The sequence below is a fragment of the Aquarana catesbeiana genome, linkage group LG06 (assembly GCF_042186555.1).
Source record: "Aquarana catesbeiana isolate 2022-GZ linkage group LG06, ASM4218655v1, whole genome shotgun sequence".
NCBI lineage: Eukaryota > Metazoa > Chordata > Amphibia > Anura > Ranidae > Aquarana > Aquarana catesbeiana.
The window spans coordinates 366,431,640-366,447,370 of record NC_133329.1 but is presented as its reverse complement, the minus strand read 5'-3'; the positions used below and the strand labels follow the sequence as shown (position 1 = coordinate 366,447,370).

Below are 15,731 nucleotides of genomic sequence, written 5' to 3'. Positions count from 1 at the left end.
TCTTTTGACAGCTGAGTAAACAGATAAGTCTCTCCACTTGTTATATGAAAGAATCAGCAAACTCTGAAATAGAGATCTTCAGGGGGGGTTGATCACGATTTTTTGATGATTAATTGTGCACCTCTGTTAACAGCACACTATGCATTATTTAAGAAGAAAAAAAAAAAAAGTGTTTTTCTTTCACGTTCTCTTAAATTAAAGTCTTCATATGGCCCCCCGCTAAACAAAACAGGCAGTGAGGGGGAAGGAGGGTGGGTGAGTTGCTTCTCTGAATCATTCAGTTGTTAGCTTTGAGCTGGGGCTTCTGAGGTCTGTTAACAGGCTTTTATTTTAATGCAGAGCATTATCCTCTGAAACATTTGAGATTGAGCCTAGAACTCCACCTGCTGGATGGTTATGTAAACCCATTGGCAAGATGTACATTTCACAGGAATTAGGAAGGCACAGGTCAATCACATAGCCAAATTAAAAAAAATAAAAAAGTATGTCTGTCTTTCTTGCTCTGAAAAAAAACACTGCTGTTCCTGAGCTTGCTCATGGGGTCTACCAGCCTGGACAAAGGTCACTTAACAAATGGATACCAGGGACACTATGAATAACGCATGACACTAGGCTGCAGAGAGACTATTGTTTGCAGATAGACTATAAAATATGTAAAATATGAGGATTAACCAAGAACGATCATTGTGCAACACTACTTATGCACAACGCATGTTTACACATCTGGGGGAGAGTTTGACGGAACCTGTCATGGCCTCAGAACAATACAAAATGAAGGTGCCCATAAACATTTCACAGCAGACTCTCATTTTTGGCCAGTTTCCTCATCCAAGGGCCAACCACAATCAACTATTTGAGTAAGAAGTGGTCAGATACATTAGAAAGCCTTTGCTTTTTTTTCCCCCCAACTGTTATAAGCCATCACTAGAACTGTCTACAGTAGGTGTTTCTCCCACTCAGTCCCCCACAACCTAAATAGGAATCCTCATTCAACCAAAGACGTTGACCAAAAGATATTGTGAGACAGTCAGACTGCACATACACGTCCAACCATTCTCATGGGTGTGGACAGCCTAGGAAGAAAAAAAAAAAAAAAAAAAAAAAAAAAAAAACGACATTGGGACGCATACACACACTAATTATCAGGTTTCTCTTTTGTGCAACTGGGAGTGGGGAGGGTGTCCTCAATCTCACCATAACTGAACTTTCATTGGCTCTGGAGACGCCCCCTACGCCACCCCCGATCACCCAATGAGAGTGCAGAAATGACAGCTGTTTCCATAAAATACGCTGTTCTTCCAGAGTTCGATATATTGATGCAGTGAGGAGGGGTACAGACAAAGCATGTTACCAATTCATATCCCCAACTCTTAAAGCATGGAGAATACAGACAGCACACTGTTAATTTAAATACTATAACCCCTTCCAGCTCCACAGGGACACACACACTGGGATTGATTCACTAAAAACAAAGACTGACTTTGCAAGTGCAGTTGCACTCGGCAATGCAATTTGCTCCAGAGTTTAGTAAATGAATACATTTACTAAGCATTTACTAAGCTCTGGAGCAAATGCCCTTGCAAATTCCAACTGCACTTGTAAAGTCACAGTCTTTTTGTCTTTAGTAAATCAACTCCACTGTTATTAGCTTATGTTTAGTGTTCTAAGCAGTTCTAGATACATTTACATAATGGAGCTGCTTGATCCAGCAGGATAATCCAGATAAAGTCAGAGCAGGTTTGAAGGGAACTGTATGTAGAGAGATGTCACTGCTCCAAGCCTATAATAAAATCCCCCACCTCTGGAATTCTAGGGGTCAATGAAAAGGGATCCCAACCATGCTCTGTGAACCCAAAAGGAAAGCAGCCCACCAATTACATCAAATCACACCCAAATGTATTAAATCCAGGAAAGCCCATATTGAATAAACCACGAGAGAGAGGGGCGGTTCTGGGGACAGAGAGGGATAGAGAGAGGGGCGGTTCTGGGGACAGAGAGGGATAGAGAGTGGGGCGGTTCTGGGGACAGAGAGGGATAGAGAGTGGGGCGGTTCTGGGGACAGAGAGGGATAGAGAGTGGGGCGGTTCTGGGGACAGAGAGGGATAGAGAGTGGGGCGGTTCTGGGGACAGAGAGGGATAGAGAGTGGGGCGGTTCTGGGGACAGAGAGGGATAGAGAGTGGGGTGGTTCTGGGGACAGAGAGGGATAGAGAGTGGGGCGCTTCTGGGGACAGAGAGGGATAGAGAGTGGGGCGGTTCTGGGGACAGAGAGGGGCGGGCGGTTCTGGGGTTAGAGAGGGATAGAGGGGCGATTCTGGGGATAGAGGGGCGATTCTGGGGATAGAGGGGTGATTCTGGGGATAGAGAGGTGATTCTGGGGATAGAGAGGTGATTCTGGGGATAGAGAGGTGATTCTGGGGATAGAGAGGGATAGAGGGGTGATTCTGGGGATAGAGAGGGATAGAGGGGTGATTCTGGGGATAGAGAGGTGGTTCTGGGGATAGAGAGGGATAGAGGGGTGATTCTGGGGATAGAGAGGTGATTCTGGGGATAGAGAGGGATAGAGGGGTGATTCTGGGGATAGAGAGGGATAGAGGGGTGATTCTGGGGATAGAGAGGGATAGAGGGGTGATTCTGGGGATAGAGAGGTGGTTCTGGGGATAGAGAGGGATAGAGGGGTGATTCTGGGGATAGAGAGGGATAGAGGGGCGGTTCTGGGGATAGAGAGAGGGCTGCAATGTGCTAGGTCTAGGTTTATTAAATGGGTCATCTGTGTGCTACTTCTTGGTTTCTCATTGAAGAAAGACCCCTGCATTTACCAACATGCTACAAAACTTCCCGGAGTTGGAAAATACTTTTGGTTGCGCAATCTTTATATGTTAATTCCCCTCCAAAAAATGAATTCAAAATACAGACTGTGCAATCTGTTACTTTACATACCTGGTTCAGGCTCAGCATTTAGCGTGGAGGAAACAAAATTAGATGGGAACAAGCCAACACCTCTGTGGTTCTCTCCCTTCCACCAGTTTGCGTCACTGCAGAGAAATGTAAAGTATTGGTAAAGTGTGAGACAATGCACCCCTTCCCTGCTGTAAATTCAGAGAATATTGAGTCAAAGAATTCAGTTACCATATAAATGTACAAGGCCACAAGCCAAATGCATATATAAAAAGGTCACAGCACTCCTAAGAATAACTATATACTCTAAAGCTTTTTCATGCCTTTTAAGACCCCACAAAAACACTACAAACATACTGCACAATGTGCCCACTTTACCCTAAAATATACAAAAAAAAAAAATTAGCGTGTGCCGTTACATAAGATCCAGTCAATTTACACATACAATGATGACCAAAACAGTGACAGGAAAGTATGAAAATTGTTCATTAGGTCTAAATAGACTGCGGTGAATTTTTAGTGTAAGGGGTTAGATGTTAAGGTCAGGAGTCAAGGGTTAGGGATTAAGGATAATTATTTGGGTAGAGTAGGTGTTAAGGCTCCCAAGTAAGGTGCTGGGGGTGGATGTGCCTTCTTTCTTTCTATATTATACTCTTATTATGAGCTTTTTTTTTTTTTTTTTTTTTTTTTAACCAGGGCACAGCCCTGCTTTCCAACAGCCCTATAACTAGAAACTCCAAGCTCCATCCTTCCAGGCTGCGTGTTTCTATGTCCCAGGATGTGTACCAGACACCACTTCCAGTTTGTGCATTCCATCCTGGGTTCCAGAATTGCTGGTCACTCCTTTCAGGTGACTCTGCCTTCCAGGGAAGTGACTGTCCCTACTGTCAAGTGTCCCAGCATAGTCAGCCCCCTGGACACACTCCATTTCATAGCAACAGAATGGAGGTCAGTGGCACAGAGAGTAGGTGAGATAACTATTTTGTTTATTCATTCAGGTACGGGCTTGCTTTATACTCTATCGAGTGACAGGGTTGATTTAAGCAGATTAACCACTTGCAGACCGCATACGCCATTATACAATGGCAGAGTGGCTCTCCTGCACCGGATTATGTACCTTGTGTGGCACTTCCTGACTAATCACAGCAGAAGCCGATCAGCGGGTGCCGGCCAATGGATGTCCGCCGGCACCCACTAATTGTCGAGGAGAACGGAAGAACAGAGCTCTAAAAAAACAAGGCAGAGCTCTGTCCTGTCAGCGGGGATGCGCTGGATTTGGTTTCCCTGTAAAGCAAGGAATAAAATCCAGCACATTCTTTAGTAAAGGTAGCACAATGTGAACAAATACACTGGTTAGCCACACATTTAATCCTTTGATTGCCCTAGATCTTTAACCCCTTCCCAGCCAGTGTCATTAGTACAGTGGCAGCCCAAGTTTTTAGCACTGATCACTGTATTAGTGTCACTGGTTCCCACAAAGTGTCAGTTAGTGTCAGACTGTCCGTCGTAATATCGCAGTCCCGCTATAAAAGGTGCTGATCAAAGTATACAAGTATAAAAAAAAAACAAAATAAAACTCCTAGTATAATTAATAAATAAATATATATCTCTGCAGCTATTACTTTTTGTACGACCACCCCCTCCCTTTAGAATGTAAGCTCTACGAGCAGGGCCCTCCTTTACCTTTTGTATTGAACTGTACTGTAATTGTGATGTCCCACCTCTACATTGTAAAGTGCTGCGTAAACTGTTGGCGCTATATAAATCGTGAATAATAATAATAATATTATACACACACACACAAACACACCATAGTTTGCAGTCACTATAACTCACTATAACTTTTGCGCAAACCAATCAATATACGGTTATTGGGATTTTTTTTCCAAAAAATATGTAGCAGAATTACATATTGGCCTAAATTTATGAAGAAATTTGATTTTTAAAAAATATTTATTGGATAGGAGTTATAGCAGAAAGTAAAAAATTGTTTTTTCTTCCCCAAAATGGTCTGTCTACTTTTGTTTATAGTGCAAAAAATAAAAAACCCAGGAGATCAAATACCACCAAAAGAAAGCTATATTTTTTTTGGGGGGGGGGACGACATGCATTTCATTTGTGTAAAGAGCTGCATGACCGCCCAATGGCCAGTTAAAGTAACAGTGCTGTATAGCAAAAAATGGCCTGGCCATAAAGAGGGGGGTAAATCTTCCAGAGGTCAAGTAGTTAAAGCGCTCTAAACAAGACCTGCAGACAAGATGTACTGGCCACAATGCTCACCTATCATCCAGTACAAAAATGACTTCTCCGCTTTTAAATGTCAGCTCATTGTCCTCCACAGCTTCAAAATCATAAAGAGCCCGCACTTTTCTAGGCATGCGCTGACTGTCATGCGGCACCTCCACCGATGGGTATAAAGATTTGGTATCTGCTGGCTGCTGCTTCTGCTCTTGTAAAGATAATTCAATTGCTGTCATTTGAAAGTAAAAATATATTAAAATTAGAAATATGAATAAAACAATTGCTTTATAGTCAACTATACCACACACAAAAAAAAAAAAAAAAAAACAACACACAAGCCTCAGTTCACCAAGATTGTGAGTAATTTTACTCCAGTCTTTATTTTATCGGAGGATCATTTTGAACTTAAATTAAAATACATAAGACTTCGGTGTATATTACTGCATGAAATTGACATTCCCTTATTTTATCCCTGATTGCTGTATTGGGTGTCACTGGTCAACAGGCATTCTAGTCAAATGCAGAGTTCGCTTTTTGAGCACATGTAAGCAGTGTTTCAATGGAAGACGCAGCGTTTGACCTGATTAATGCATGCTGCATCTCCAAAAATGCAGCGCAACGCAAAGAATTTCAAAAGCAGGGAAAACAACACTCATTAACATGAACTCTTTTGCTGCTAATGCATTTTTACTTTGCACCACAACCAGGAATTCTCCTTTAGTGGAACATTATAACAAGGAAATATTAAGGTCTGACCTTCCTGAAAAATGTTAGTTTCCTGGCTAAGATGTCGATCCAATGATTTCAAATTTTCCAACTTAAAGACCTAGGACGAGAAAGCAGATCAGGAGCTTGGAGCTCATTTTGATTTTCCTGATCTGTAAACTTGTTCCAAGTCAGTGAAGTTGATTTGCTAAAACTGGAGAGAGCAAAATCTGGTGCAACTGTGCATGGTAGCCTATCAGCTTTTAAATCCTGCTTGTTCAATTAATCACTTGACCTCAGGAAGATTTACCCCCCTTCACGGCCAGGCCATTTTTTATCTGATTAAAAAAAAAAAAATAATAAATGGGGGGGTGGGGACACATTTCTTCATACATAAATTTAGGCCAATATGTATTCTGTTACATACTTTTGGTAAAAAAAAATAAAGAAAAACTTTATTATACTTTTGGTAAAAAAAAATAAAAAATAAAAAATTCCAAAAAGCGTATATTGATTGGTTTGCGCAAAAGTTATAGCGTCTACAAACTTTTGAGATTTTTTTTTTTCTAACAGTAATGGCGGTGATCAGCGAATTATAGCGTGACCGCGATATTGCGGCAGACATTCTGACACTAACTGACCAGTGTGAAAAAACTATGCACAGTCACTGTACTAATGACACTGGCTCGGAAGGGGTTAACATCAGGGGCAATGAAAGGGTTAACTGTGTACCTAGCCAGTACTCGTGTACTGTGGGAGGTGCTTTTACTAGTGGAAGAGATGGATTTTGATCTCTGCTTAGCAGGGACACAAATTACATTCCTTCCCTCCTGTCAGAATGACGTTCTGCCTGCATCCCCAGTACCTGCTGCCGAACGATCAGCGGGTGCTGGAGGACATTGGGTACTGTGCACATGCCAACTGGCTTCCGCTGCGTGTAATCATGCGTGCTCCCTACCCCTGAATGTCAGATCACACACTATATATTTATACACATACATATAGACACACACACGTGATGTAGTACACAGTAAAAACTGCTATAGGGCGGACCTGAAGTGGTTAAGCTTTGACAAAAGAATCTGAAAATGGATTAAACAATAAAAAATATGTGCAGCGCTAAAACTAAATGAATTAATAAAACGTGCTAAAAATCATACAAAAGTGATTAATCCACCACACAATGTATTAAGAGAAACACAACAGGTCTCCTATAGAAAATAGAGACAAATGTCACAACATATGTCATATGTGAAAAAAAATTAAATAATATAAAGCATAAAAAAAATGTGATCCCAAAAATTATACCAAAAAAAAGTCCATAAGTGAAGTGGGTAGATGATCAAAATAAATTCTGAAGAGATGTGACACAGGTGAATCCAGCATCCACAGTGACTTGCACCCAAGTGAGGTATGAGGCTCCTTACCAGCTCAAGATGACCACCATAACAGTGGTCCCACCAGGCATTTGGGAAATTAACAGGTCACCCACAACCTATGCCGATCTTTCCAGTATGTAGAACTCAAAAGACAAAAAATCAAGAAAAGGCTCCCATAGCGTAAAATTGCAAAACAGTAAAATTTTAATGAGCCAAAAGATTGCACTTACAAGAAAATTCCATCAAAAGAGCAGCGTATGACCAAGCATCACGATCGCGGCGTTTCCACGAACCTCCGCCTGCCTACTGTGTATGTCCCATCAATCACGGAGAAAAACGTAATGACGTCAGCGTCACTGGCTCCTCCCTACGCGTTTCGTCACTAAGGGACGTCGACTGGGGATTGGCCAATCCCCAGTCGACGTCCCTTAGTGACGAAACGCGTAGGGAGGAGCCAGTGACGCTGACGTCATTACGTTTTTCTCCGTGATTGATGGGACATACACAGTAGGCAGGCGGAGGTTCGTGGAAACGCCGCGATCGTGATGCTTGGTCATACGCTGCTCTTTTGATGGAATTTTCTTGTAAGTGCAATCTTTTGGCTCATTAAAATTTTACTGTTTTGCAATTTTACGCTATGGGAGCCTTTTCTTGATTTTTTGTCTTTTGAGTTCTACATACTGGAAAGATCGGCATAGGTTGTGGGTGACCTGTTAATTTCCCAAATGCCTGGTGGGACCACTGTTATGGTGGTCATCTTGAGCTGGTAAGGAGCCTCATACCTCACTTGGGTGCAAGTCACTGTGGATGCTGGATTCACCTGTGTCACATCTCTTCAGAATTTATTTTGATCATCTACCCACTTCACTTATGGACTTTTTTTTGGTATAATTTTTGGGATCACATTTTTTTATGCTTTATATTATTTAATTTTTTTTCACATATGACATATGTTGTGACATTTGTCTCTATTTTCTATAGGAGACCTGTTGTGTTTCTCTTAATACATTGTGTGGTGGATTAATCACTTTTGTATGATTTTTAGCACGTTTTATTAATTCATTTAGTTTTAGCGCTGCACATATTTTTTATTGTTTGGTGTTTTGGAGTTTAGTATTGGACTTTTAGTGCTGGCAGCTTTTACACTTCACATATCATTTTACACTGTTTTAGCGCAGCGTTAACCCTTTCTTTGGGTTTTTTTTGATCTTATTTCTGAAAATGGATTGCCTTCTATGCAGAGCTGCACCAGATTTTGCACTCTCCAGTTTTAGTAAATCAACCCTAGGGACTCAGAAAATACTACAATACTACCAAACCAGACAACTGGCATTTAAAACTCCAAGCTATTCTTCTCCTGTTTACAAAGCGAGTTGGCTGCAAGCAGTAAAAAAAAAAAAAAAAAAAAAAAAAAATGTATATTATAATATTATAATATATATATATATATATATATATATATATATATATATATATATATATATAATATTTATGTAAAATTTTATATTTAGGCACCTAAAAGAAATTAGAAGATAATTTACAGTAGTAACATAGTTTATAGTACTAATCATAAGTAAATTGAATGCTGCATAGGTCCTGTAAAGCATGCCTACCCTTCGCAATATCATCATCTTCTTTATTTTTGCTGGTTGATGTCACGTTTTTAGGTGTATTTGACGTGCTCTGTGGAACAGAGATGTTTATTAGAAGGGGGTATATTATCAGAAGAGGGAGGAGATAAGCAATACCATGTGAAAAGCACATAATTATGGAGCAGGTCTACTATAAATGACAGAATTATCCCACCTGAGAGCCAGACGTTGGGAAAGTCACTCCTTCTTCCTTCAGAGATTTAATGGTGGCTGCTACCAGGCTGAACTGGGGATCTTTCTGGAATTCTTCTGCCCATTCCACCATCAAAGCTTTTAGTTTCTCAGCTACCTTTGGATGTGCCTAGGGGAATTAAAAGAAAGTAGAATGTTTGTACTCCCCATAAAAATCCTTTTCTTGGAGTCCACTGAGGGTCACAGGAGGTTTTTCACCTTCCCGTTATACTGCAGCCTACAGAAGGACTGGACTCTTGCAACCCCCCCCCCCCCCACAAAAAAAAAAAGAAATACTGTAGGCCAACCCCAGACAACCCTCCTATCACCAGCATGCTTCAGATCAGTCATACTCTTATCATTATCATAAACACAGATTGGCAGGACCTGTGTCCCTTACTTTCAGAAAGGTGTGCCTCACATCAAAAAGAGAGCAGAAACGATCTTCCAATTTGGGAGTATATACAGGTAAAGAAGACCTCCACCATGCCACACCCAAAGCTGTATAAAAACAGACGGATTGCGGAGAAAAAATCCTACCATTGTATGGACTTTATTGGTACCCATATGAGACAGACACTTTAATATAAAAAGCATATCAATCTTTATTTACAGTTTTTAGTAAAAAAAAAAAAAAAAAAATGCCTATGTGTATACAAATATTAAAACAATGCAATCCTCAAAATACCGTATCTAGGTCATAAAATGAATATACCCCAATCAGATCACAACAGTACCACCTCTATAGTATAGGTCAAGGTGTACAGGTCCCATCCAGCGGTCAACGAGTTTCCCCAACGCTGTAGCTTCTTCAGGACCATAATGAATGGGGTATCAAATTATGTAAAATGGCGGGGTGCAAATGGCGATAGGAGTATATTCATCTTATGACCCAGATGCGGTATTTTGAGGACCGCATGGTTTTAATATGTCTATATGCATTGGCGTTTTTTAACTAAAAACTGTAAATAAAAAGATTGAAACTTTTTTTTTTTTTTAAATATTAACCACTTGCCGACCAGACCATACACAAATGAAGTCCTGGTCAGCAAGTGGAATACCGGTGTTATGGCTGCAGCAATATGCCATAACCCCGGTATTTTTTTTTCAGCCGGCGATTCTGTACAAGATAAAAGTGGTCCGAGTGGCGAATTCGCCACTTGATCACTTTTAGAAGCAGCGGGAGGAGTCTCCCCTCCCTGGGCTTATGTGACTGATTGGGGAAACCCGTCTGGCATCGGCATCATAAATGGCTTGCAATAGAGCTTAGTAAAGGCAAGATGGCCTCCGCTCATCTCTATGGCCTTGGAGAACTGGAGCAACGTCATGCAATGCTAGCAATAATCAGTGTGTGTTCTCCTGGCCGGGTCTCCATCTATGGCTGGCTTTAACCATTTGGAGGGTTGTTTATCTACTTGTGGTCATACTGAAAACTTACTGGGAACCAACTAATGCGCATTTTGTGTATGTTTCCTGCCAGCCACGACACCGGCGAGCATCTTCTATGTGTGACCTCTCTGCGTGCAGCATCTATCAGCACCGGTGTAGCCTGCCCATCTTCCCGATCCCCAAGGTTTTACCGGATGAGAGTGTTTGCATACATTACCTGCACCTTGAGTGACTCTGCCTGGGTTCCAGTCCTGCTTTCCTCCGTTCCATAGACCCACTGCCGCTGGCTGGTGAGTCCACATCCTCAAGAGTTCCAGTGTCCATCATCGGAGTTCCATCTCCTGATCTCTTCAGCTTGATTGACCCACTGTCGCTGGCATGCCTGTCCACAACATCTAGTAAGAGTGTTTACCCCCTCCCCTGGGTGGAGGACACACCATCCCTGGTGATTTTACCGCGGTTGTGGTTATCCCGTTTGTTTCCATATTGGATTGCATCACTGAGTCTATCTTCCAGTGTGGACCGTTCCAGCATACGTTGCCATTAATTCACCTATTTGAACTTTTTTCACCTTCCTATGGTCCTATTTCATCTGGTTCTGTCCAGTGGAATTTGTACCCATTTGCACTCAGCACTTTAATATTCTTCACTGTTGTATGACTTACATGCACTTTATGATATATTTGCACATGATTTATTATGTTGTCATTTTAGCGCTACACTTTGTTTTACATTCTAATGACCCAACTTAGTTAGGATTCTCGGTTCAGGATTGCTCAGCAATAGAAGTGAAAATCTACTGCAATCCTCAGCATTTGACCTTCAAATTTTAGGTATAACAAAAAAAAAAAAAAAAAAAAAATGTAATTCTCAGACAATGGGTCAGATTTAAAAAAAAAACAAAAAAAAAAACAGCTTTTTATATAGAATAACCAAGCAATGTTCATGTAGCATTTTCCAGAGAATGAAAGAGTAAATAAATCGACCGTTTCTCCCATGTCCAGTGAATCTGACATTCTGCGGAACAGACAGCTTGTTTTTACCACTAGTGTTCTGGAGGAGAAGGCAGTCGATTCAAGGTAAGGCATAGATCAATAAGTTCTTTGTTAAAAATAACACACATATCACTCAAAGGAGAACTATTAGCATACCTTATTTATAACTCCTCGCACTTCACTTGCGAAGTCTCTGGAACATATTTCTAGATTAAAGGCTTTTCCGCAGTTGGATACGCAGGCTCCTAATAGCTATGAAGGTACAGAAAAGGACAGTATGACAGGAGATATTTTATAGCTACAGGATGTTATGCAACCGACAATCAATACGGAGAGGAGTGTACTTACTGTCAGTGCTTGTAAAGCTACGTGAGGGACTTTGTGATTCACTCTTTTCATTATAGCTTTAAGGCCTTCTTTAGCTCTGGAATTAAAAGAAAAAGGATTTATTAATGCCCTAATTTAAATTAACTGATTAAATGATGAATGTATTAAATGAGCTGTGCCAAGGTAAACCTACATATCTGAGTGTCAGCCCCATGCATGAGCTCATTGGATTATTATAGGAGGCATAACAGCAAAATGTTTTCACGGGACTAGAAAATTCAACTACATATTTTTTAGTGTTAAAGTGAGCTCTTAAAGAAATATACCTGTAACAAAGGTAGCGACTGTTACCCCATCCCACTTCCGCACTGGGGGTTGCCCCGCCCCGCCATGCTCCTGCGCTCCATTTTCTAACAGCAGCACATTTTCACTGTGGGTTACTGCGGGTGTGGGAATTGCTGTGATTCCAATGCCCGCAGCCACCCACATAGATGTGAACTGAGCCCTAAAGTGTAACTAAACCCTCCTATCCTTTAAAGCCAAGGAAGCTGCCATTAGGCCTCTGTTTAATCTGCAGGTACCATGGTATTGAACATGTGATCAGTTAGGACATCAGCCATTTCATGGCTTGACAGTTTGGTTGAGAGCCAATGTAAGCAGACTAGTAACTGTAACAGTTATCATTCAACGCATTCCCTAAAGGGTCAATATCCCTGGTCTGCTGTCACAGAGGGGAGTGGGCAGATCCTGAACATGGTACACCCTAAATATGGGTGTAACATAGAACATGTTGAGAAATAAAATAGGCATGGATTACAAAAATGTACTACATATGTTTCTACACATTTTGCACTGACAAACTGTTTAAACCTTACCCATTAGGTGTATTAACAATTTTATCACAGATATCCATAATGAGACCCCAGTCTTCTGCAGTATTATATTCATTTGTTGCTTTTTCTGCAAAATAAAAAAAAGGCAAATGATGATTCGAATGTTAAAAAATAAACACAAAACCGAAAAAAACACTTGCAAATAAAAAGGAGATTCACAAACCTTGTCACCACGTAAAAAAGAAACATGCAAATTTAAAGTGACAATATTATGGAAGAAAAAAGGCTCATAAAGTAACCAGCAGATGCTTAGATGGCTTGTAAAAGTGTGAATATGGGCAAAGTGTCTTGATGTGTGCTAAGGACTCCCTGATACACTATATTGCCAAAAGTATTGTGACACCTGCCTTTACACACGCATGAACTTAAATAGCATTTCAGTCTTAGTCCGTAGGGTTGAATATTGAGTTGGCCCACCCTTTGCAGATATAACAGCTTCAACTCTTCTGAGAAGGCTGTCCACAAGGTTTAGGAGTGTTTCTTTGGGAATTTTTGACCATTCTTCCAGAAGCACATTTGTGAGGTCAGAAATGAAAGATTTTACGTCGCGAGAATCATTAGAGAATCGTGATCTTTTTACTTTTAAGCAAAAAAATCGTGATTCTCATTTTGGCCAGAATCGTGCAGCTCCACCATAGATGAGGCAAATCTCTTTCCTGCAACTATTCCCCCATCAGCACTCTGAATTCCTCCTGCTGGGCAAATGTCTGTTCCCGCCGGGGGGGGGGGGGGGGGGGATGATGTTTTCCAGCATCCTGTTGGTACACAAGTTGATCAATCGATCAACTTGGTACATTTAGCCTGCCAACACAGGGTTCAAATCTCAGTTGGTTCCTGCTGAACTGGCCGAGATTCGGACCATCTATGGCCGGCCTTAGTGTTGGCAACTCTGTTTTGTTAATCAGGTTATACTCAGCACCATTCTGTGCTGGTCATTACAAGCAACTATTAGATGTAAGTTCCCAGGAGCAGGGCCCTCCTAACCCTCATGAATTGTAATGTCTCCCTCTATACTGTAAAGCGCTGAACAAACTGTTGGCACTATATAAATCCCGTACTTTAATAATAATTTGGATTGTACAATTCTACCCGAGGACTTTTTTTTTTTTTTGCATACTTGTGTATCACATGACATGCCACCAAGACCATAGGCCGCTTCCATAAGTACTTGCTCTCCTCTGTGCAGCCGTCAATACAGGAGATGCTGTGTATCAAACAGGTAGGTGGCATAAGGGGCATATGTCGTCAGTGGAAGCCATCGCTGCTGGAGAAATACACTGGAGTGCCGAAAAACACCACACAACCATGTAATTCTAGCTGAGAGCAACATGCGCCTAAAAGGGAAACCATGCTTTCCAGCATTGTTGTGCTATAGACAGGAGTATGCCGTCCTCTGCATGCCTTTTTTAAATTTCAGGGTTTACACTTTTTTGTTCATTATAAAAAAAACAAAAAACAAAAAAGGGCATGTTAATGTACTCCTGCTTACCATGGGGGAAAAAAGGAAGGAAGGAAGGAAGGAAGGAAGGAAGGAAGGAAGGAAGGAAGGAAGGAAGGAAGGAAGGAAGGAAGGAAGGAAGGAAGGAAGGAAGGAAGGAAGGAAGGAAGGAAGGAAGGAAGGAAGGAAGGAAGGAAGGAAGGAAGGAAGGAAGGAAGGAAGGGCTTTTACTTGTTGATGGTGCTACTGCAAATCATAATTACTAAATGATGGCCTCCTTTTGGATAAAAAAAAAAAAAAAGTAGCTGGAAAAAACACCTGATTTGCCTTTTCCATTAATAAGCATATGCTTCTGTCTTGCATTGAGCAATAAATAGGCTTCTGTCAATGTGATGAGCTAATCCCTTAAATTTTGAAATCAGGACACACAGCAATTATTGCAATTCTGACCCTGCTCATGTCAAAATACTACTGAAGTCTGTTTCCAAAAACTATTACACAAGAAATTAAAGCATATATAATCATATTTTATAATACACATATACATGTTTCTCTTGCAAAATGTTTCAATGAGGAAGAGAGGATCTGGGGATTCCCCCGTTAATAGGTGCGGTTGATCAGCGTTTAACCACCTCAATACTGGGCACTTTCACCCCCTTCCAGCCCAGGCCATTTTTCAGCTTTCAGCGCTGTCAGACTATGAATGACAATTGTGTGGTCATGCTACACTGTAACCATGTGAAATTTTTATCATTTTCTTCACACAAATAGTTTTCTTTTGGTGGTAATCACTCCTGGATTTTTTTGGTTTGTTTTTTTATGAAAAAATAAAAAGACCAAAAATTTTGAAAAAAAAGTTTTCTTATTTAAAAAATGTACTGACAGAAACCAAGTCATTTTTCTCCTTCACTGATGGGCGCTGATTAGGTGGCACTGATGAGGAGGCGCGAATATGCCACACTTATGGGCACCAATAGGTGGCACTGATGAGCACTGATGGATGGTACAGATAGGCGGCACTGGTGGGCACGGATAGGCGGCATTGATGGACAGCAGTGATAGCCAGCACTGACTGGCATCACTGATGGCCTCTGATTGCTGGCACTTGTGGGCACCGATTGCTGGCAGTGGCATTGCTGGTACTGGTGGGCACTTAATTGTAATCAGGTCACTGACGATCAGTGCCCCGATTGCAACCCTAGATGTCCTCTACCGATTACCGGCATCTCCGTGTATAAATGTGACCGGCTGTGATTGGACACAGCGGATCACATGGTTAAAGAGCAGCGGCTCTTTACACAGATCAGGGGTCGCGCCGTGTCCTAGCAACACGGCGCGGCCCCGATCACGCCCACGGGGGGCGCGAGAGTGGTCGTTCTTGGAGGCCGTCATATGACGTCCACTCAGAAAGAGAGCCGCACCGCCCAGCCGTCATATGACGGTGAGCGGCAAGTGGTTAATGAGCATTAAAAAACACTCCCCCAATCACACTATGCATGTTTGCGGCACGGTTGACAAGCGCTTTTGGATGTTAAAACCGCACCACAAACGCCTACAATAACTGGTCGCTAAGGAGGGGGCTGGGAAGCCAACAACCGATGAGTGATCAGCTGTTAGCGGGCTACCCCACCGACAGTTGAATGAA

The 15,731-nt window shown here is 41.6% G+C and overlaps 1 protein-coding gene across 1 annotated transcript in view; it reads right to left on the bottom strand.

Moving 5' to 3' along the window:
* The window catches only part of STAM2 (signal transducing adaptor molecule 2), a 79,890-nt gene that overhangs the window by 35,998 nt on the left and 28,161 nt on the right, over window positions 1–15,731 (bottom strand). The window contains exons 2-8 of the mRNA XM_073634154.1: window positions 12,631–12,715; window positions 11,777–11,852; window positions 11,585–11,680; window positions 9,028–9,174; window positions 8,835–8,904; window positions 5,177–5,366; window positions 2,939–3,033 (exon numbers count right to left, since the gene is read on the bottom strand). Coding sequence (XP_073490255.1) covers window positions 2,939–3,033; window positions 5,177–5,366; window positions 8,835–8,904; window positions 9,028–9,174; window positions 11,585–11,680; window positions 11,777–11,852; window positions 12,631–12,715 — 759 coding nt within the window. The remainder of the gene's footprint in view (window positions 1–2,938; window positions 3,034–5,176; window positions 5,367–8,834; window positions 8,905–9,027; window positions 9,175–11,584; window positions 11,681–11,776; window positions 11,853–12,630; window positions 12,716–15,731) is intronic.